The sequence below is a fragment of the Lingula anatina genome, chromosome 1, assembly GCF_051362555.1.
Source record: "Lingula anatina isolate TDL-2025a chromosome 1, LinAna3.0, whole genome shotgun sequence".
Taxonomy (NCBI): Eukaryota; Metazoa; Brachiopoda; class Lingulata; order Lingulida; family Lingulidae; genus Lingula; species Lingula anatina.
In genome coordinates, this window is record NC_141767.1 from 35943312 (window position 1) to 35967845 (window position 24534).

General features: G+C 34.6%; 2 protein-coding genes across 5 annotated transcripts; one reads left to right on the top strand and one right to left on the bottom strand.

The window, feature by feature from the left end:
* Window positions 1–3: 3 nt before the first annotated feature.
* Window positions 4–22860, bottom strand: LOC106156667 (di-N-acetylchitobiase). 2 transcript variants are annotated; one of them, XM_013532040.2, is made up of 7 exons: window positions 22697–22860; window positions 3620–3758; window positions 3146–3357; window positions 2225–2399; window positions 1889–1989; window positions 1301–1471; window positions 4–852 (listed from the first exon to the last, which is right to left on the bottom strand). In XM_013532040.2, exons 2-7 carry the CDS (start codon window positions 3687–3689, stop codon window positions 634–636), a joined length of 948 nt encoding a protein of 315 aa, XP_013387494.2. In that variant the 5' UTR covers window positions 3690–3758; window positions 22697–22860; the 3' UTR covers window positions 4–633. The 2 variants fall into 2 exon arrangements, with proteins under 2 accessions (XP_013387494.2, XP_013387493.2); XM_013532039.2 differs by lacking the exon at window positions 22697–22860 and adding an exon at window positions 4049–4335.
* LOC106156663 (polyphosphatidylinositol phosphatase SYNJ1) lies at window positions 4502–19533 on the top strand. Of its 3 annotated transcripts, none has more exons than XM_013532008.3 (27): window positions 4502–4670; window positions 6347–6433; window positions 7430–7712; window positions 7863–8088; window positions 8384–8467; window positions 8822–8980; window positions 9210–9379; window positions 9652–9733; window positions 9975–10130; window positions 10371–10527; window positions 10953–11141; window positions 11394–11496; window positions 11898–12038; window positions 12326–12518; window positions 12843–12854; window positions 13535–13693; window positions 13859–14006; window positions 14266–14338; window positions 14794–14997; window positions 15308–15386; window positions 15574–15745; window positions 16037–16138; window positions 16359–16561; window positions 16862–16967; window positions 17120–17187; window positions 17431–17587; window positions 17851–19533. In XM_013532008.3, the coding sequence occupies exons 1-27, from the start codon at window positions 4550–4552 to the stop codon at window positions 18750–18752; spliced, it is 4536 nt and encodes a 1511-aa protein (XP_013387462.2). In that variant the 5' UTR covers window positions 4502–4549; the 3' UTR covers window positions 18753–19533. The 3 variants fall into 3 exon arrangements, with proteins under 3 accessions (XP_013387462.2, XP_013387463.2, XP_013387466.2); XM_013532009.3 differs by having other exon boundaries at window positions 17123–17187; XM_013532012.3 differs by lacking the exon at window positions 12843–12854.
* Window positions 22861–24534: the final 1674 nt, after the last annotated feature.

The following is a 24534-nucleotide window of genomic DNA, read 5'->3' on the forward strand; positions in this document are numbered from 1 at the left end:
GTGGAAGAATGTTCCCATAAAGGGATTCTGATCAATATTTATTCCATAATATCCAATGTTCATTTCACCTTGATCATTCATACAAAACAGTGTTTAAACATATTTTCCTCATCTTTTCAAAAAGATACATTTATGGTCATGGCAATAATTTATTGACCCATTTATGATTCTTTGCCATAGTCAGTTTACATGGATGATTTCAAAGATTTTACAAATAAAATTGACAAAATGATATATATATATATATATATATATATATATATATATATATATATATATATATATATATCAGAACATGTTCAATACAGATAGGAATTCCCCCTCTATTCCAGGCTTGTACAAAATACAACTCCTGTATACAAATATGTAGAAACAATTAATAATAAAATTACTAAATATTTCTGCATGTGCACTTGAAAGAAATTTCAAATCTTGTATGCTTTTCTGCAGGATTGGTAAAATTTCTACTGGTATACAAATGTTAGCAGGAGTAATCACATGGTACAATATCAATTCAGCTGTAAAACTCTGTACAATATCAATTCAGCTGCAAAACTTGGTTCTAACAATGGTCTTGTATGTGACACAATGTTGTCTTTGCCAGTTGCAATCACATCAGATAAATTCAGTTAATCAAAGTCTTTTTTTTCCATTTAGTTTCTTGTAACTTGGAAGGGCACCCCACATTTGATCTCTCTGTTTCTTCCCTTCTGCAGTGTCAGAATAATCCAAAGTATCAGCGTTCCACATTCCAACCCCTCTAAGACCAAGGCTCTGGGCATACTTGTACTTGTATGTCAAGCTTTCAGGGTCATCATACCAGAATTGGGACCATTTTTTGGTAGCAGGATCCTTAAACAAGGATGTAAAATGCAAAGTAATTAAGTGGTGGACAAAACTGAAATGTTTCAAAAATTTAAGTTAAATACTTTTCTTACATCATTCTACATAGGTTTTATTTAGTAGCATTTATATTATGAAATGACTGAATGATCTGATGATTAAACTATTCATGATGTGCATGTACCCATATACATGTACAACACTAGACTTTTGTCCTTATTTTTTGGAATGAAAGCCATTTTTTTTCTTAGATCTTACAGAATCTCAGTTTTTATGACAGTTTCCTTTCATCAGATCAAGAAGTCTCCTCAAACATGCAGGGATCTTGATCAATTTGGTAACTGTATGTATAATAATTACTTATAATTATCTCTGTTCATAAAAGGGAAAAAACCTTGTAATACCAATCTAGCTCACTTTTATAAGGTTCTTTTGCTTATATGATTGTTCATTGTACCTGATAATCGAAAAATGGAGACTTTGCGATGTCATCCCACTGTCTTCCTGATTTTGAAGCTGGAAGATAATTTTCTATGATCTCCTTGTAATTAATCTGAGACCCAGCTGCATCACTGCAGTTCACCCCTCGAAAAGGCACATGTTTGATATAACAGGTGGTACGATTACTCTGAAAATAATAAGAACAATATATATTTTAATGGACATAATGGACTACAATGATAGGAAAAAGGGTTGTAAGAGTTCACCTGAAGCATTTTTATTTATTTATTTAATATGTGTATTACTTAATCTGGCAAAAAATTTGTATTTTACCATAAATAGTATTTTAAGCAAACTAAATTCCTAACATCTGTTTTCAGTGCATTGCTTGCTTTTTATGTACATGTACTAAGAAAAGTGAAAATCATCACTATGAAAGATTATGCCTGAATTATTAGTGTACTATGACAGTTTTATATAACATTATTCATTTCTTTCTTTAGTATTTGCTTTTTTATTTTTGCAGAACTTTTAACGTAACAATTATATGCAGAGGGCCTAAGGTCACTAATATATAACAAGAATATGTGCACACCCTAATTACCTTTTGTGACCTTTTGACACAAGGGTACTTATAACCATACCATGGTACCCCTAATACTAGTTTACTTGGGTCAATACCCAAGTCTAAGAACCTTTTTAATCCTGAAAATGTATATAAAATCCATATAAAGATATTGTTTAATACTCAAGTCTTTTGAAAGTTGTTCTGATGTTGTTGGATTACAGTAAATTTGTTGACAGCTAGCGTAAGAACATCGTCAATGTCTTAAATTTTATTAACAATGTCTGAATTGACACATGGCATGCAAGCATATTACCACTGCAAACCTACGAAAACAATATTGTTTTAGGATTAAGAATACACAACATCAATTACCGCTACTTGTCTTTTGTAAACCTGAATTTGGTCCAGCCACACAATCAGGTCCAAAAATTTGACTTTGTTCATCATATGCCATGACAAAGAGGAAGTCAGTGAGATTGGCCATAGGAACTGTGTCATAACATCTTCCATCAATGCAGTCAGGGGACCATGCTATGTCAAAAGTGACCTAAAGAAAGAAGAACAATAAAATTAATCCTCTGAGACATCTCTGGTGATTTAAAGAAAAAGACCAACAACTTATTGGACTCAAGGTGCCAACACATGCAGGTAAACATTATTTAAGAATTTTTTATGCAAGGAGTCATCCTAAAGCCAAACAATTTTTAAAGAGTTCTCAAAATCTTTGAAAGGCACCCTAGAACTGATATATTTTCCATATATATACAAACTTCAAAAGGTTAAAACATCTGAAAATTTAGATAGACACTATTAATATCTTCAAGACACATACACACACAGACACACACACACACACACACGTACAAAAAGTGTATTTAAAGGGAACAAGCAAAGATTTTGAACATGTTCTAAGAGCATAAATCCCTTATTGTTGAACTTACCTAAACTTTTAAAACATAAATTGACAGATAGATGCCTTTAATCAATTCCAGAAACTTAAGTAACCATATTTACCGTGTCCTATTCAACCTCGGTAGTCAGATGTTTTGATTTTTCCAAAATTGTTACATAGTCATGGTATCAGGAAAGGAAGATGTAAGGATGGTAAGTCGGGAGAAAATGCCCTTTACCCCAGGAAAATTCAATAATTATGAGTTTTGGTGGCAAAATCCTGGCTCTTTTCCTTTTAATGTTAGTTTATCATCTTAAGCAATTCAAAACAGGGTAAAAAGGCAAAAGTCCATTTAAACCACCAGCACTGTGCTCTTGCAATAATAAACTAAAACAAATCACCTGATAGCTACTATTGGCTTCTTTGAATAAAACATAGCTGAGTCCAACTACAATCCTCAGACCAAACCGCACTGTTGTATTGTCTTTGGGGATAGGATCCTCAAAATCTATGTTTATGCCATCCAAAAAGTGGTCATGTACATACTCCCATTCCTGAGACACCCATTTGGAAATATCATGCTCTTCAGTTAAATTTTGGAGTGGAAAATTTGCTAATAAGAAAACAAATGAAAACCATAAAATTATAAGGTACACATAACCACTATGGTTCAATTCTATGCATGCAAAGATCAGAGCAAGAACACTCAAGATCAAAATCTGACATTAATGACAAAAACATTGAAATCGACAAGTCTTTTAGAAAAAAAACAAGGTAACATTCACACATTTCTCAACACCTAAGCCAATGTACTAGTACACTCCCGTGTATCTACATGTAGTCTAATAAACTTTCAAAATATGGTTGTTACTCACAGATTTTCACTGCTCTTGCATTATTCTTATGTGCATGGCACATCAGCTGTGCATCATAAAAACCAACCATGACGACAGTTGTTATTTTGCTCCAGTCATAAAGCTTCCAGTTATGTGATGACAAGGCAAAGATAAATACCTGAAACAATAGAAGGACAATGGTAAGGCATATGGGCTCCAACGTTTGATTTGATGAGGTACCTCAACTATAAGGACTGAATTGTTGTTTATACCAACATGCGATTCAATTAATCAGGTAAGTAAATCAATTTGCCATTGTTATTTTAAGAAAACAGTTCAATTGGCTCCACAGTGTATTTATTGTAAAGTGAAAAGAACTTCATAAAGTAATCGGTTATTCGTAGACATCAAAAGAGTGTTGATCAGGCAGTTATCTTACATACAGTGAGAAAAAATATGGTTCTGTACCTCTTTTCTGTTTGGATCAGGTCCAATTGGAGCCTGACATAAAGATTCGTCTGCACAAGGACATTTCGGTGGTTGTTTCACGGAACCAACGTTTTGTGACAATATTAATGAGCTACATACGACCAGCGTTGCCCAAAACTTAGCAAAACACATCTCCATCGCTTGCACCTGAAGTTCGATTCTCAAATATGCTGTAAATCTCGAAAATCAGCATTAATATCGATAAAATAAATACACTGGCCTCAACAGGGTGCAGACATTTTGGACAGATTTGATCATGTGACCACACGGGAAGTGGTGAGATATCTTCTGTGTTAAGACTTAAGTGCATAATCTTTATGGTGCAATTGATTGAAAATAAGTCAAAACAGTCGAGGAATAAAACACTGCAAGTAACTTTTCTCTTTTGTGTAAGAAAAAAACAAGAATAAAATAGTAATCAGTTCGAGATTTGACGATGTTTCACGAGATGTAAAAAATCCGGAAATCGATCCTCTGAAAATGGCGATGAGCAAAAGCTTTCGAGTTTATCATAAGTTGGAACCACCCTACAGCGTTCTGTTAGAGTGTAGGAACAAAGAAGATACTCTGATGTTTGAGTCAAATGCAGTGGCAGTCTTAAGTAAGTTACTGGGTCCTTTAGAACGTAGGGTTTTCATTTGACTTTAGTCAAGCATCAAATTTCCTTAACTAGGTTTGCTGCTTTGCCTTTACTTTCCAGTACTTAGGGCTTCAGGCACCAGTGCTTCCACTCTACATAAATCCATGGCTTATATCCACTCCAATTGGTATTTCTCTCTCGGGGGAGGGGGGGGAGGTCTGGATTAATCCTTAGTGTAGTGCACATGGTTTTAGCCAAGATTTTGAAACTGTCTGGCTAAATTTACTTCAGCAATAAAAAAAGTGTGTGTGTGTATAATATGTGTGTGTGAGCGCACGCGCATACTAGTCTTTTGATAACATGCACACTCATCTATAGTATGAAATAGTGAGGCTCCAAAAATACACATCACATTTTAGTACAGTACAGGGGAACATACATGCCCAAGATGCAATTGCCAAACAGGAGTAAGATCAATAGTGTTTACAAATTTTCATTTCTGCTCTAACAGACTATCCAAATTACTGCTGGGTGGCTCACTGGCTAAACCCTTGGTAGTATAACAAGTTGATAATATAATAAGTTTATAATAGACAATTCTGATTCGTGTTGACTCAATGATGAAATTCATCACTGAGTTGACAGGAATTATTTGACGGAGATGAAGCTAAAAATTTGACTAGGCTATGTTGCATGGATTTCACTTGCAAATATGTTTCAATCATGCATGTTTTACATAATGACAGGATAAAAATAGTTTTTGTATTGTACTTGAAGTTCAACAAGAAACCCTGAAGGCAGAAAGAGCTGTATACAAGTAAATGCATATAATAAATGTCATAGTTATAAGCAGTACCTGTAGCAGAGCCCTAAAATTTAGCATTACAAGTTTCCCGTGAAGTCTTGTTTTCCTTGTAATATTTTAATATTATCCAATAAATGTCTAATGAGATGAAAAATTGTGTGAATCAAATAAAGGTCTGTCCTTGCTAAATTTAACATCATTTAAGCATTTTGTAATAGAAACAACAAGAATTTTAAAAAATGTCTTTCTAAAAATGTATCCTGATACTATTTTCCTTTCAACTTTGATATGCACATATCATACTGCTTTCCTTACTTTTTCTTGCAACCTTGTTTGAAATTTTTGATAAACTGACTCTGCTTATCATATAGGTCTTCTATGATAAATTAAGGAAGTAATTTTTCATCCTGAATTTGGTACAGTTAAAAAAACACGAGTTAATGTTTTGAATGTAAATAGCACAAGTGGCTATTTGACTAAAACATGACTGAATTCAACAGATGGTCATAAGTACATACCAGAGATAGTATTTTATTCTTAAAAATGCATTTGGGGTCAAATTTTTGTGGAAGGACCCGACCAAAAACCACCATGTAGTTTCAAGGAGATAACTTGGAGAAATACCAAAGGATAGTGTTTCATATTAACCCATAAATGAAATTTGAATGGATATTTTCTGCTTACTTTTAATCAAAGCAATATTGCAATTGCACTGATCTTAGTTGAAGAAATGGGTGTAGGATTGACATAATTGGACTCATGGGAGTATTAGCTCTGATTTAACTTAGCGATTGCTTGATTTATTCTTGTTATATTGCCTATAATGAGAACTTATTGAATGGTCTGTGATAAATATTAATTCATTGAATATGTTCTGTTCATTATTCTGTAGGTGATGTAGAGACAGAGACAATAAAAAAGCAATATACAAAGATTGTGGATGCCTATGGTTGTCTAGGTGTACTTACTCTGAGTATAGGTAAGTGTGTCTTTCAGAGTTTGTGCTCTCATTTTCATTTATTAATTATATAAGCCATACAGTATATTACACATACATACATACACATATTGAATGCTGTTTACTTGTGAAATTTGTTTACAGCAAGATGGGTGTAAAAATAGCTGTAATGAAAAGTTCAATTCCTATGAGGCACGAAGGTGATATTTAAATATTCACTTAAAAATATAGATTTCATCACATGTAATTGAAAGAACCTTTAGATTCAGCATGATTTGTTTAACTAATTTTTTATCTTTTTTTCTTCTTCATAATAGAATAGTCTTATAGGTAATAAAAATGGATCAAGACAGGCATGTACTAATGCTGCATTTTCTTCAGTATTGATTTAACAGTAACATCCAGACAGTAATATGCCTTACGAATGCATACAGTTCTTTCAAATTGAAATTGATGATTTTCTCTGCTGGGCTTATATTGACCAGAGTTGTTGCCCTTGTCTGCCTCCATCTGCATAAGCGTTTTTCTCGAAATCAATAATTCTTCTCAGAAAGTCATCACCTACTGAATTTTACCCTTGAAAAAAAGGGCACATAATCTGTATGACTGGGCTTGAAGTACTGTCTGATCAGATAATTTTATTATGGGGATATATCTATATATCTGTGATTGAAAACACTTCAAACATCATTTGAAATAGATTTAAATTCCACAGTATGTAGAATATTTTATCTAGTTTGCTAATGTAATGTGGGGAAGAATAATTTGATTACAAGTGCAAGGAAGCAGATTTTTAGTGATAATTTAATAGTAGGAAGGTTTGTTTCCTGAGATAACCATGAAATGATTTAATAATGGGACAAACTTCAAACTGTAGGATAACCTAGTTTTTACTACTGAATCAATAAAGATTGCAAAAGAATTTCAATTTACATTGTAATATTATTGACAATCATCATTTTGGTATTTTTTCTTGATAGGCTCATGATTTACTTTATTTGCTGTCATTCATTTCAGTCCAGGATGGAGCTCTGGTAAATGTGCTGTACCTAGTTCTTGTAACAGGCTGTATATCAGTGGGGAAGATTCTGGACTCTGAGATTTTTAAGATAACTGCAGTTACTTTCATATCTCTGCGTAACCATCCCGATGACGAGGCCAGGGTGTCTGAAGTCAAGAAAATACTCAGTGCAGGAACCTTCTATTTCTCCTGGACATCTACCAATGGAGCCCCCTTTGACCTCAGCTTATGTGCTCAGAAAAAACACCAGGATCATGATACGGATAACAGATTCTTTTGGTAAAGTGGAATATGTTTACACTTTTTTTAAGTACCAAGTTTTAGGCGTAGTCAGCTGTTGGGAAGTCACTGTAAGGAAGGGAGTGTGGTTAGCAAAAAAAAAAAAAGTAATATCATCAATTTAATGCATATTCTATACTTATTTTACAGGAACAGATCTCTTCACTTCCACTTACAACGATTTAACATAGATTGTGATGAGTGGTTGTTGAAAGCCATGTGTGGCGGTGTAGAAATCAGGACAATCTATGCAGCACACAAGCAAGGAAAGGCCTGTCTCATCTCTAGGCTAAGCTGTGAAAGAGCCGGAACTCGCTTCAATGTTAGAGGAGTTAATGATGATGGTCATGTAGCTAACTTTGTGGAGATTGAACAGGTAAGTGGTAGTCCATTGTTTGATGACATATAGTTAATGATTATAAAGTGTGGGGATGCATTGGATACAATTGTCTTGTCAGTGTAGGAACATCAGTAACATTTGTGATCTTTATTGAAATAAAGTCATGTTGTGATTTATGTGGATATGTTAAGATCTTTATTTTTTAACCCTATATACTTAATAAAATAAAAAGGGATGCTTTGTATTACCACTGCACATATGTTATTTGCAACATATTTCTTGCAGTACTGCATTTTCTTTGGTATATCCATTTATCCATTTTATATTTCAGGTAATTTTTATGGATGAGCAAGTGAGCTCCTACGTACAGACAAGGGGTTCAGTGCCCCTATTCTGGGAGCAACCAGGTTTTCAGGTAAATGTCTACTCATGCCCTCTTCTTTTCTAAATCATAATTTAGAATAAAAGTAATGGAAAATATTGGTAAAATTATGCAAATATTACACATGTGACTTGCTTTTATTCTTTTAGTCATATTATTATTACTTGCTTTTATGCTTTTAGTCATATTTATTATTATTATTATTATTATTATTATTATTATTATTATTATTATTATTATTATCATTATTATTATTATTATTATTATTATTATTATTATTATTATTATTGAGGGAAAATTGGCAATTTCTAAGACAAAATATAAGAGTAGCTTATGTTATAATCAGGATAATGACAATGAGAGATGTTATTTGTATTCTTTCTGTAGGTTGGCTCTCATAAGGTAAGGATGTCCAGAGGTTATGAAGCTTCTGCTCCAGCATTTGAAAGACATTTTAAAACTTTGAAGGACCGTTATGGTGACCAGGTCATTATCAACCTGCTGGGGAGAAAGGAAGGAGAGCATACACTCAGCCAGGCTTTTATGGTGAGAGCATTTCAGTTATTGGGCAAATCTTGTTTGTTGCATTAAAAATAGAGATGTAGGAGTCAGTATGTGAATTTAACAGTAACCTATATTCGAAATAGAGATGGACCATGATATATAAGAACATTTACCTTCAAATCTGTTGAATGTCTTTGTTGGCAGAAATATATCTCTTGTTGGATTAATCTTTAATAATTATATTTTTAAAAATTCAACTTTACTCTTTTAGAACCATCACAAAGCTTCCAGCTACAGCCAGGATATTCCCTATATATATTTTGACTTCCACATGGAATGCAGAGGGGGAAACACCAAAAACTTAGAGAAACTAAAGTCCAAATGTCAAAAGCAGCTTGATGAATTTGGGTTCTTCTATGCTGAAGGAAGTGATGTGCAGAGGTACATTTTGTTGTTCTTTATTTATTTATTTAAAATCATTTTATTTTGTTTTTTAATTAATTAATAAGTTCATTTAGTGTTTGTGTGTATCTGGGTATTGTTTTTTTGATGTAAATGAACAGTTATTTTATCACTGTTATATGATTGTGAGAATTCAAATTTTGTAATCCTTTTGATCTGTACCATCTTATCTCAATTTGAGTTGCTTACGTATTTAAAAACAAATTATTTGATTTCTCTGATTACTGTTTCCTTTTGATATTATATTCCAGAGAGCAAAGTGGAGCCCTGAGAACAAACTGCCTGGATTGTTTGGATAGAACTAATTCCGTGCAGACATACTTTGGGTTAGAGGTAAGATTACTGGAAACCCTGAACAACTTAAAACAAATCAGGTCCCATTGCATTGTATGTTAAAATTATTTAGCTAGAAAATTAGAGAATCCATACACCAAACTTTATAGGGGTGAAAAAGGAGGGAAAACATACATTCCTAATTGTTTTATATCAGTTAATTGGAATTCTTTATTCATGTAAACATATTTGTGTTTTTATATTTGATAAGTGATATGTTGCAAACATCTTTTCCATCTAGATCTTGTCCAGGCAGCTTCAAGCAATGGGACTGGACAGTAAGCCACAGATGGTGACCAGGTTCCAGGAGGTTTATAAACAGATCTGGTCACTGAATGGAGACCATGTCAGCAGGATATATGCAGGCACTGGAGCATTGAGTGGAGGGAAAACTAAAGTAATGCCTGATTTGTTTATAAACATACCTTGTTACTGAATGTAAAGGTGCAACACACACTCATGCATGCACACTCACACGCATGCACACACACACACAGCATGTTTCTTGTTGTATTGAGCCTTAATTTATATTCTTGAGATTAAATGAACACACAAAGCAAACTGATTTAGTCATATTATTATTATTATTATTATTATTATTATTATTATTATTATTGTTATTGTTATTGTCATTTAGTACAAAGATGCTGCCAGGTCAGCCACCCGTGCCATACAGAATAACTTCCTAGACAGTAGCAAGCAGGAAGCTATAGACATGTTGCTCCTAGGCAGCACTATGAGGAGTGAGCTGGCAGACAAAGCCAGGGCATTTCTGGCCACAAATGACATGCACTGTAAGTAGAGCACATCTGTTCACATAGCTAAGTGGTTTGCTGTAAATAAAGGGTCATTTTGGTGCATCTTTGTTAAAAGCATTGTGTGATGTGTGATAATGCACATCTGGCTCTTTGTAAGATATGGATCATTTTCCTGGAAAATCTGGGTAATTTACACAAACAGAAATTTTGACCCACAGCAATGACAAATGTGTCCAAATATTTAAATTTTAGTATTTTAAATTAATTTCAATTTATTTGGTTATGGTAGACTTAGCCAATGCTCATCAGTGAGCCAAATTATTGAACTGGAAGTGAGGAGCTTGTCATAGTATCCTGTTTTCATGCTACAGATAAACTGATGTTTATATTGCATTATGAAAAATATATGAGTAACTAATAGAGACAAAATTTGTGTAAATCTTTGTTATTCTTTTTGCTAGTATCTCATACTATGCTAAAGGAAATGGTGGTGCGTCATGAAGAGTACACCAAGCCTTCCAGTCTACGTATCAGTGTGGGAACCTGGAATGTCAATGGACAGCCTCGCTTTAGGAGTATCGCCCACAAAAATGAGTCCCTAGAAGACTGGTTATTGGATGCACCTAAGATCACAAAGTCTAACAGGCCTGGTGTGTTGTGTCATTTGTTAAACACTGGAAATCTTAAATTATTGCTGTGTCCTCTTATGTTTATATACCCCTTTGAAGGTGACTCGTCATATTTTTGAAACTTTCTCAAAACTAATTTATTTCTGTGCATACATTTACATTATTTACAGTAGATATGAAATAATGTTCCAACTGGAAAGTTATAAATTTAAACTGTTGTATTTAGTATTTCAAATAACAAATCCATTAATCAATCTTTTATTCATATTCCAGATCTTATAGACGAATCTGTTGATTATGATTACCCTGTAGATATATTTGCCATAGGCTTTGAAGAAATTGTGGATTTGAATGCCAGTAATATCATGAGTGCAAGGTAAGTGCTGATCTCTACAAAACATGTATGCCTTTCATGAAGAATAAAATTCATTATATTATTTTCTTCCATTCCATTATCTAAGTCTTTTATTTATTTTAATTACAATGTTTTGATTCTTATTACAAACAAATAGCAAAATCAAATATTTAAAAGATTTAGTCCATGAGCCACTGTAGATCACCCCTTTTGCTATTTTCAGTCATTATGTTTTACTGATAGCTTAGATTCTAAGCTTTTATTTAATTTTTATTATAAGAAAGAAAATCTAAGATAAGAAGATAAGTGACTCTTCATCTGATTGACGTTGTTTTAAATTCTAAACAGTTTGTGATAGAATTTGACCAGGTGTGCATACATCATGGTATCAGGCATATTAACTGTTCTGCTGCTGTCTTCAGCACAAGTAATCAGAGGGAATGGAGTGCAGAAATTCAGAAGACAATCTCTAGAGACCACAAGTATGTGCTCCTCACCTCAGCACAGCTGGTGGGCGTCTGTCTCTTCATCTTCATCAGACCTCAGCATGCTCCTTATATTAGGTAAGATGGCAGGGATGTATGATTGTTTTGGTTAAGTAATTTTGGTCTCAATTTTGGATTGCAGGTCATAGTATTAAGTGATTTGTTGATCTAAATTCTAGATTTTAATTCTTTGTTTCACTTGAATTTGGACGAGTTTGGAAAATCTTTAAAGCATTATTTTTCAATATGGGATTAAAACAATTGATTTCACATAAATAGTATTCATGAGTAGACACTGTAAGTTGGTGCAGGTATGTAATATGACACACAAGTATCTGAATATCAATATACTTGGTACCCTGTAGGGATGTAGCAGTAGACACTATTAAGACTGGCCTGGGTGGGGCTGCAGGGAACAAAGGGGCCATAGCCATCCGATTCCTCTACCATTCCACTTCCTTGTGCTTCGTGTGTGCTCACTTTGCTGCTGGCCAGAGCCAGGTACAGGACAGGAACAACCATTACTTTGACATTATCAGGAAGGTGGTCTTTCCTATGGTAGGTTTTTTTTTTTTTTTTCTTAAAAATTTAGCCTGAAGTGCGAACAAGGATACAAGGATGCCACAACTCTCTCACAGGCGCACATTCACACCTATTGTACACAATCCTGTGATTTTCTTTCATCAGCCTGTTTGAGTGAATCCAAAAAAAAAAGTTTGAAATGAATGTATATGCTGACAACATTTGAAACAAAGTTATTTAGAACGTCTTCATTACTTTTAAATACTTGATAGTGATCTTAAGTGTGTTTTACAGTGTCATGGCATATATTTGTCATGTAAAATTATGTTATTCATAAATTTAACTTTTTTTAATGTTTAGGAGGTGTGCAGGGTAGGTATAAGACTATATGTTGAAAATAGGCTAACAGAAGTTTTCAGTGAATAGTGAAACCAAAATGTGTATCATTTCAGTTAACCTACAAGTAATGCATGTTAAAAAGTGTTGTATTTATTTACCCTTTTAGTTTTTCACGTTTTATGTGTATTATAAATTTGTGTTTCTGTCACATCCTAAATGGTTTAATCATCTTCTTTTGGTTCATTTTAATGGCTCAATAGTGATGGAATAATGACTTGTAGAACTACTGTCTCTGGCTTGTCTGGGGTGCACTCGAATCCAAATATAATGAGCATCTTGTAAAGTTAGTTTTTTTTTATTCTGACACAAAATGGTTTCTCTGAAATTTTGTTTGCTTGATCACAAACTGATAGAAATCAATACTGAAATGCAGGTTTATGATTTTGAAGACAATGTAGATGAGGTGAATGGCAGTTGATTGGATTATGTTTATTTTCACTTGCTACACTGATATCAGCACATGAAAATTTCACAACACTACGGATTACATTTATTGATTACTTACAGCATACCACTGTTTTAAGATTAGCAAAATGCTTTATCTTTTACAAGGGCAGAATGATTTACTAATGATTGGTAAACTGTAGCTTTACTAAATGTTAAATTGAATGATAATCATGGCACTATTTCCTTGTGAATTTTGTGAATTTTAGGCCAGAACTTTAGATTCCCATGATTATGTCTTCTGGTGTGGAGATTTCAACTACAGAATTGAACTGCCACGAGAAGAAGTTCTTAGCCTAGTGAATGACGAGAACTGGGGAGCACTGCAAGCATGTGATCAGTTGATAGTGCAAAGAGAATTAGGAAACGTAAGATACAGAAAATCACCTCAGTTTGAGATAATTTTAAGCCTATGCAAAAATGTAGTTTTAATTCAGTCTTATATGAAAACATTTAAATTGATGGTTTTATAAAGTTTGATTCAATGTTCTTTGTTAAAAGTTGGAAAAGAAAAAATTGATTAAACGTTGCAGGTATTTAAAGGGTATAATGAGGGCAAGCCAAACTTTGCCCCTACCTACAAGTATGACTTGTACTGTGATGACTACGACACCAGTGAAAAGTGTAGAGTGCCTGCTTGGACAGACAGGATACTGTGGAAGAAGAGAAAGTGGCAGAAAGGTGATGTACCCCCCCCCCCCCCCCCACTCCCCTCCAAAATACTACTTATTACACAATTTATATTTGGTGCTAGGTCTTCATCTGCACCAAATGACACTAACATGTACATAATAAATACTACTAAACTGACATTTTTTAATTCGATATATTATTTCACTAAAAGGATATATGTGAAAACAAGTTGATACATGTTTTACATAAATTGCAAACTTATACATTTGTTATGAAGCTGAATCAATAATTGTTGCCTCCATTATAGATGAAGATCCAACAGCTAACTCAGGAAAGCTGTTACTATACAACAGAGCAGAACTGAAGGTGTCAGACCACAGGTAAATGTAATGATACACTGTTCAATTTATAAAGCTGCCTAAAGCCATTTTAAAATTTAAATCAGGCGTTTTCATGCCAGACTAATAACAAAATTTGGCCAAATTTGCTATGTAAACCAGACATTACTAGAACATGCAAAAGTTAAAACTAAAATAGGGTTTTTATAGTAACTTTTAAAGTGATTTTTGTTTTCTTCAATACTCCTAAGCTAACCTGTGCTCATATCCCAAATGTGACATGATTATGCTATGAAAATGGGTTATCCTACTCAAAAATAATGTGTTCAAGCCAAGAATGAGAAGTCTCTGTAGAGTGATGGTGATCAAGAAGTTGTTAAGGATGCCAAGAAGTTAATTTTGTTAATTAATTAATTTATTTACTTATTGTTCTTATGCCATAATATCATATAATATCCTTATACCACATCTAATAAGCACACACTCACATGTTCCAGGCCTGTAATTGCTCTATTGGATATAGAAGTCCTGGCTGTGGATGAGAAGAGAAGGGAAGAGATCTATAAGAATGTGATCAGTAACCAAGGCCCCCCTGATGGTACTGTGGTGGTCAGCATGGCAGATGGGGGCGAGTTTGATGACCAGTCAGTGGACGATGTACTTAACTTGGTGGCTGAGGCGGGAGAGGTCATTTTGGTCAGGTGAGGTTAATGATGATTGATAGTGGTTTGAGCAGTAGAAATAGTAAGAATTTTGCCAGGCAGTCAGTAATGTTTCAGTCTAGTGGACAGCAAGTTTATTATTGAAATTTGACCTCAATTTTGTGGCAGTATGATTGAATAACTTATAGAATTGATTTTGTAAGGTATCAGCATAGAGTATTTTAACACATAACCTTACCAGTATCATTTTTGTTGGGCTGTTGTCATCTAAAGTAGAAGTGTATTTTAATTTTAATAATAGATGGTGATAATCTTTAAAAATAACCTATATTATTTTCTTTATGTTTAGATTTGTTGGAGATGACATGTTGCTCACATTCAAAAATGGGAAAAATGCTCTAAGTGCTCTAAAATATGACCAGTTCACAGTAAGTTACATTTAACACCAAGTTATCCATATTTGTTTTAATGGTATAAATACCTTAGACATTGTAATGGTATAAAAATTCAAGATGACAGCATTGAAGTGTTGATAAGAAAGAGATAATAATTTTCAGCTATTTATTTATTTATTTATTTATTTATTTATTTATTTATTTATTATTGTCATTTCAGGTGCAAGGCAAAGTCATAAGTGTAATGCTGAAGACTCAAGACTGGCAGGCTAAGATAGAGAGAGAGGTGGACCTCAGTACTGACCACACCTTTGAGTTGGTGGACCTCAGAAACACAAACAGCTTATTGCTGGAGGATTTCAATATTCCAACTATGTTGTTTGATATGGAAGGTAATTGGGATTGCTGGGAGGCACTTGTTTCATATTGGAAGAAAGCTTGTCTAGTTCAATTGTGCCCATTGCCATTTCCATTATATAGTGACAAGATGAAATCACTTTTCACTCTTAATATTAACAAATATAGAACAACAGATTTCATAAAGATCAAGGTTAATAAAAAGGTGTATTTATAAGGTATAAGTTTTCTATATATTTGTGGTATGGCTGCAAACAATGAAATAGTAAATTGCAATTATTATCGTTCTGATTATTATACTTTATTTATTTATTTTGTTGATGTAGGTGACATAGCTGAGGATGAGGGTGATGAAGAGGTAGCATCATTCAATTTGCAGAATCTCCAGCAGCCCTTACAGCCCTCTCCAGCAGGCACTCCTACAGCAGGTAACATGTTCAAGAAAAGGACAAAATGTTCTATACATATATTTGTACAGTGTATTATGGCCTTTATGATAACCATACACAGATAGGGATGTTGTAACCCAAATATTTCCAGAGGTACACCCCACAACCTTTTACTGCATTTTGGTGTTTGATGTAGCAGTATGATTAGTGTGATTGGTGTCATTCCAATCATGTGACACATGGACAAACTATGTTTCAGATAACAACAGCCCAGCAGATATTTTTGGTTCCAATACTCAGATTAAATTGCCACCTCCTAGACCCATGGGTGCTCCACCAGTCCCCAGGGGGGTGGCTAATAAGCCAACAGGGACTCCTCCCCCTGATGCTGGGTCTGATATGACGGGCGGAATTGTGGCTGAATTTGAACAGCCACTGCGTAGTTCTCCAAAACCAACAGAGGTAAGCAACCATTTTAGAATGATAAACTGTAAGCTATGTATCTTTGAGAATGGTAGTTTTCGTGTGTTAAGTTCTGTGAATGAGTCTAACAGTGTTGTAAAGCAAGTATCAAAAAGTAGAACCTTTTTCTCCTTAATTGAGAGCTGTTGATAAAAGAACAAACTATCTGCAGTACCATGTAAAAATTGAAAAAAAAAGCAATCATTTTAGTCTTATTGATTAATAATAGTTGTTTACCTTGCAATTCAAGTAAATATACCAAGTATTAATTAAAATTTCATTTGGATTTAATATTTGCAGAAGCCCAAAAAGCCCCCTCCTCCCCAGAGGCCGTCTGCTCCCCCCTCCAGACCCCCACAGCCTCAGAGGCCCCCCATGGCACCCCAAGTAACAGGGCCAGCTAAAGGTGAAAACGGATTTCATTGAATATAGATTGTATGAAGTTGTTTGTAGTTTTCTAAGAAGATATATTTTATATGTAAATCTAAGCCATTGCTCAGTTAAGGATTTGGTTTTCTTCTTTTGGCTTTTTAAAGAATATTTAATTATATTTTCTAGCAGTTCCAGCAAAAGCTAAGCCACCAATGAGGCCTCAAATGATGCCCAAATCTGAGAGACCCTCGAGGGTAAGTGTGATACAGTCATCATTTATGATGGGATTAACCAGTGATTTTATGGTGACAATTTGCATTGTATAATGTTTAAAGATGTCCAATTGTAATCCTGATCCATTTATTTTAAAGTAAAGGTTTGGGTTTCAATTTGAAACAAGTCTTTTCATGTTTTCATTAATTTCTGAACATTTAACTTCAATAAACAATGAAAAAACACAAAGTTTGAAGTAATTTAGTACTGATGTCCTTTTCTAGCCCAGCATGATAGGCCTGCCTACCAATGTTTCTCATGCTGGACATGCCACCACTGTGGAGGAGGCTCAGAAATTAATAGAAAAACTAATGGCTCAAAGCTCCATTGACATGGGTGACCTCCCTGAGCCTTTATTGCCAGGGGCAGGGGCCGCTCCAGGTGAGTTCTCGTTTCTATGTTTGTTTTTGATGAAATGACAAAGCATTGAAACTTTTGAGTAGGTTTCTTATTTTTTTTGTCTGATGGCTACTGTTTTACATAAAAATGCTATTTAGAATTTTTACTTTATTTTTTTTATTTTATTTATTGATTGATTGATTGATTGTAAATGCTTGCATTGTGTATTAAGTATTTGCATTTGAGGTGACTTAGTCATATTTCTCCTTATTTTTTACTATTATCATATAATGATTTCCCCCTAGCACCAATGCCAAGAACAAAAGCAGCCAGTACATACGACTTATCAATGGACAGTAGCCCTTCAGTGCCACAGGCTGCACCAAGACATAAACCAGATGGGCTGCTAGGAGAATCACATGGGTTATCAAAAAGTACAGGGAATTTATTTGCTGATGATAATATTGAACAAGACAAATATAAAATAGTCACCAATGAAGTAGAGTCCAGTCTTAAAGTGGATTGGGGTGCAGCAAAGACAAAGGAGTCCAAGAAAGAAGCTGGGAAACCAACACCTGTTCCACGCCGAGAAGTACACAGTATGTTTGTTGGGAAGAGCAGTCCATCTCCACCATTACCTCAACCAAGAACTAGTGCAATTAATATAGCACCCCGAGGACCCCCTCCCCCAGTACCTGAGCCAGCAGGGAGGGGGCCACCACCACCCGTACCTGCAGCAAGAACATCTAAAAGCCCAGACACTTCCCCCACTTCCCAGGCCTCTTCCACAAGGGGGCCACCACCCCCGGTTCCACCCTCTAGACCCTCGAAAGAAGAGAGCCGAGGACCTCCGCCTCCTGTCCCAACAACAAGACCTATGAGACAGGACCTGCCTTCAGGAACCCCCGTTTCTGAGCAGTTGGGTTCCCCTGGGATGAGCCCCCCTCCTACCCCTCCCCTGGGCAGTCCAGGGAGTCCACCCCCTCCTCCCCCTAATAGGACAGACTCCATTTCCCCTCCAGATAGCCCCAATCACTTTGACTTTGGGGAGAGAAGTGAGGGTGGCTCGGCACCTCCACCAGCTGTACCACCACCCATACCACAAAGACCTGGCATGGAGCCTGGACAAATGGGCACTGATGAGAAGCCATTTGTACCACCTATACCACGTAGGCCTAATGTTGCTCCAATGGATAGGCCCGCATGAATTTAGTACATAAATATATAAGAAAAGAATTTTATGTGTAGAAAGATCTTGCAACAAGGGTTAGTTATCTGTTTTCATAAAAGATTGGCGTATCTTGTGACATCTTAAATCCAGAACTATGTCAGAAGTACCTGTACTTGTAAGGAAATGAATGCACTTTTTGATGTTTGCTGTATGCTTTTTCATCGCTAGACACAAAAGATAAATGATAATGATTTAATTTATTGGAACTGTGTGACTGGTATGAATACTAATCAGATTTGGAAATCTCAGTCTTTTTATTATTTTTACAACTGTTATGCTGTCCTTTGTTTATGTTGCTGTCGTTGTTCACAAAAAAGAGAGGAGCACATACAAAGTTTTACATGCTCCATATAAAACATAAATCCATTGCTGGAGATTATGTATCAAAATGACATTAGGTATGTGTTGCCAGCATTAATGTATTTACAAGATGTCTGATATAAATTGTAATGAAATATATTGCATATGCTTATATATTGGGGGGAGGTAAATTATTAAGGCATTGTATAGTATTTAAATTTGGTCATTGGGCATGATAAATATTATCAATATTTAATATGTAACTGTTATGTTGAATGTCACAGGGATCAAGCAAGGTAGGAAAATTATGCATCTCTAGCAGAACCATTTATTTCTGTGATAAGGTAGAAAATTATGTTGAGTAGATTATTGAGAATTATGCAATAATGAAGCTAGCTGGCTAGCGCATATGTGGTAATGATCCTTAAACTGTGAAATAAAGAACATATAAACCATACTTGAAAGTAACTTTTTATTACCTCCGTCAAGGAGGTATTATGTTTTCACCCTTGTTTGTCTGTTTGTTTGTCTGTCATCAACATAACTCCAAAAGTTATGGACCGATTTTGATAAAATTTTCAGGGTAGGTCAGAAGTTGGCCAAGGAAGAGATGATTAGTTTTTGGTGGTGATTCGGATCAATAATCAATCAATCAATAATCAAAAATTGATCATCAACATAACTCAAAAGGTTATGGACTGATTTTGATGAAATTTTCAGGGTAGGTCAGAATTGGGTTAACTTAGAAGTGATTAGTTTTTGGTGGTGAACGGATCAAAATCAATCATCAATATAACTCAAATAGTTTTGTACCGATTTTGATGAAATTTTCAGGGTAGGTCAAACTTGGGTTAACTTAGAAGTGATTAGTTTTTGGTGGTGAACGGATCAATAATCGATCAATAATAATAATAATCAAAAATTGCTGCCATGGCTGAGGTCTGCGCTCTCGAGTGCTTTTCTAGTTGTTAAAGAAATAACCCGATTTCATATACATTTAATGCATTACTTTGGCCCATGTCACTTGTTTTACAATTTTTAAAAAGCTGACAAGAATAACACATTTTACATACAAGCTTAACATGACATACAGCTCATTGTTATATATACATATGTATATATAACTAAAATTTTATGAACATTTCTGGGACAGGACACCATGTATTCTTTTACATGCTGTTCATGCCACATTTTAAAACTTTTGCCAATTGTCACAATTAAAAACTCCATGATAAATTGTAGTAGTATTCATAATAGTGGAACAGACTTGTTTCGCTGCTAAATTACATCATTAAGAAAATTGAAAACTCATTTTGGACAATTGGGTTGTCATCATGTAAACATGCTGAATTTATTGAAATAAAGTACGATTTTACCCTACATTGAAAAGGCTTTATTATGTAGCTTTGAATAAGAATGAGAAAAAGTAGATGGTATAGACAAAGATAAAAAATAAATGAAATGCAAAAAATTGGCAGAGTTCCGAGGGATGATGACGTAACATGGGCATACACAAGCATGTAAGTTTACTGTATCATACTGTTACTCTTACATTACCTATAAACAATGTTGGGTCACAGATATCAATTACTTGAACTCAAAATGGCATTGTTTAAATCAGTGGAAAGAAAGTAATTTGAGGAAGTCAAAATGAACTTGCAAGTTCTACTTGCAAGTAGATTAGGAGAATGTTCCATTCATTTGGTCCATACACTGGAAGAGCTAGGTCGCTGTTTGTTCTCAATCTGGCATTACATGCATATGACATGAGCAAAAACTGATCGTGATCTTAAACTACGTTTTGGAGCATAATGATGAACTAGTTTTTGTACGAGGGTGCTGATTGGTAAAAAATTCCATGCATAAAGTTAAAATTTTTAATAAATGCGTGCTCTAACAGGGAGCCAGTGCAACTGCCTTAAAATGGGTGTGATATGAGTCTCCCTGTGCGGGTTAAAAGACGCCCTGAAATATTCTGAATTCGCTGCAGTTTTTTTCATTCGTTATTCAGTACAGCCGTAGAGTAGAGTTGAGGTAGTCTAAATGAGAAGCAATCATCGCAAGAACAACTGTTGCCGCATGTAGTTTCTAATAGCACCAATGTTTCTAATGTTAAACATACATGATTGAGTGATGTTTGATATTTTTCTATCCACGGAGAGAGTAGACACCCAGGTTTTTTCACGTTTGGTTCACAACACTGGTGCCTACTGGTAATTCAAGTTGTAGATTCTGTGCAAATTGCTTGTTATGTGGTTGCGTGATTAATAAAAACTCCGTCTTCCCGTCATTCATTTTCAGTTTGTTGCTGATGGCCCAGTCACCAATATCTGCCACACAGTTCGTAATATATTTCTATCATCATATAGTGGCTATGCCCTGCTCTGTGCAACCATTATGCACTAATTTCCACTTTTTAGCAAATGCCTCAATATTGCCTGAATATTGGATTAAAATTTAAGCGATAGAAATTGGACTACATACCTGTAGCTTTTGCACATGTAGCAAAATACATATAGGCCTATTCCTAATGAACATGAACAAATTACACAGCACATCCACATAAGAAAATAAAAGTCAAAATAAACTAATTTTAAAGAAATAGATAATTTTAAAGAAATAGAAATGCTTGCAAATTGTCCAACATTTCATGAACATAAAAATACAGACGAAAAAAATACCATCGGCTATCTGATGTGCAACTATTCCTTGAAGGGAACGTCAATGAACAAGAGAAAGATGTGAAAAATTCCTTTATTTCCACTGAAACCAAAGAAGACGTTATTCTAGTCTCCTATTTCATTAATTCTTAATTTTTTTCCTGAAAAATATTCAATATATTACAAAGAATGACAGAAAATATGGAGAAGAAACGAAATAGAGAAAAATCCCTGTGCTCAGCACTTTTCTTTGTAACTTTAGTAATCTATGTCATACCCCTTAAAGATAGAGCAAAGTAATTATTTGCTTTCTTTAAAAATGGTGATAGGAGAGATCTGCCTAAATTCAAAAAGTAGTTTTAGCAGAACTTTTTCGACGCAAACTGGTGAAGGTAATTATCAACAATCTCCTAAAACACAAGTCTGATCATAGTTTCATTTAAAACTTATTCCTATATACATTTATCTAACCCACTAAGACTGTCTTTATAATCAAAATACTTGCATTGAAAACTACATTATTTAAGACCAAAGGTCAGGGGGCAAACGACACAATTACTAGAATTTAAAGATCATCCGATATTGTCTAAAATGATGCTGTTAGAACTGGATGACAATGCATGATGAAAACTTGCAATGATCCGCAAAGACGTGATGTTTCAGTAAAATTCTATGCAACAAGAACCATCTTTGAAAGCAATACAAAAGTGACACAAAACATGGGGTACAGTAGACAAGAATTTGATGTTAATGCAGAAAACAACAAGAATGTGGACAATACAAAATGTGGATAAATTCTGTCAGCTTTTTATCTCTAGTTTACCACGCTTGTATGGCAGTATTCCATCACTCTCTCTCTCTCTCTCTCTCTCTCTCTCTCTCAAGCTTCTTAAAAACCATTAAGTGTGCACAAAATGATTTATACTGTTCAATATCTACACAATAAGCTAAAAAACGTACCTGAGAACTTTCGACCCAACACTTGGGACTTCATCAGCCACACTGAAGTTACATGGCAGTGTATAGTGACCAGTTTAGTGAGAACTGTTCACTATAACACTGTCCGAGATATGAGAGAGGTTGTACCTTCCCCGTCCTTGTTTAGTGGAGGTCTCTGGGCCCAAATGTAAATTATAGCTTCCTTCACCCCTCGATTGAACCACAGGAGGTCACGGTCCAAGCTCTCCACATTGTCCCAACTGATGATGTTATCAGGTACCAAGAACCCTTGTTTTCCGAATACAACCAACAGAAGAAATAAAAGAAAGCCAACATAGGTTGAAATAATCTTTTAAATGATTTATTAAGATGATAAGTTTATATATACATATATAGGGACTACCATTTTGTTCGAAATTGGAAATTATTGAAATAGGTATTAATTGGTATTTATAATTATTAACCGACCTTTTGCCGATTCTTGATGTACAGTATTTTAATTCATCGATTGATTTTTAAATAGATATTAGCACTCACCGATTTTAATTAGCTGCTCTATCCTGTCTTTGAAATATCCATATATTCTGCGTTGAGTAACATGAAAAAAAAACGGATGAAGCTTATCCGGTGGTTATGGTAACGTTTCCACGTAAAAAACACATTCATGATGTAGATTAATTGTTACGTTGCTGACGTTGTCCTATGCAAGACGCTCCAACAGAGACTAGGGTTTGTGGCTGATTTTGCATTAATTTCGTAAACCGAAAAAAATCTTATTCACAATCAATGCACAATTTTTAAATGGCAATATTTTCTGGTCATTTTCTTTACACCAAAGGAGAACATGAAAATGCATGAATTCATCAGAAATCGTATTACTTTTATTTATTTTCTATTTAGGCCTATAATTAAGGCTTCGTTCACATGCAATGTCTATTTTCTAAATTCTATTTTCTATTCGCGCTATCTTATGATCACGGTCTGTGCACTGAATATCCCGCCGCGTAATTACTGGCAGCGCGAGCCAGTTACTTATAGTAACTTATAGTAACTGGCTCGCGCTGCCAGTAATTACGCGGCGGGATATTCAGTGCACAGACCGTGATCATAAGACATGCCGCAAATAGAAAATAGAATTTAGAAAATAGACATTGCATGTGAACGAAGCCTTAGTCGATCATTAAAAGCAAATGAATGAAATCTGACTCTGTCTTTTTTTTACTTTCAAAAGAAAATGTGAAAACTCATTGTCTGTAACACTGTTTTACAACTAAAATTAAAAGAAATACATCTTGCAGTCAGCTAAAGGCGCTTTCAAACCTGATGGTTCTTCTTAATGTTTTAAGTCATGGTTCCTCTAAATGTTTGTCTACATTTGCTTGGGAGGAATGTAGCCTACACAATCAAGGCCCTTATAATCAAGTTACAGAGCGGACTAATATTAACCTCCTGCATTCAAGTTGCGATTTTCAGAGCCACTGATTTCTTCAGTTCAGTTCTCGGTTGAACATCGTTTTCAGAAACTTCAAAAAAAAAAAAAAAAAAAAAAAACACTGGGCCACTGCAACTCTAAAAATCCACAGAGTATCGTCTTTATAATCGCTCAATCTTTCAATAAAATAAAAGCATAGGCCTATTGTTTTCAAGATGATATATTTTTAATCAGATGCAATTTCACAATGTCATAATAATAATAATAATAATAACAACAACAACAACAACAACAACAACTAAACATTTTGGGCTGATCTAACAATTATAACCACAGCTAAACAATCATAATTTTATCCGCAACGTGACGTTCAAATGTGACGTCATGCATTACATAAACTATACGCTACGTTGCATTCACGACGTTT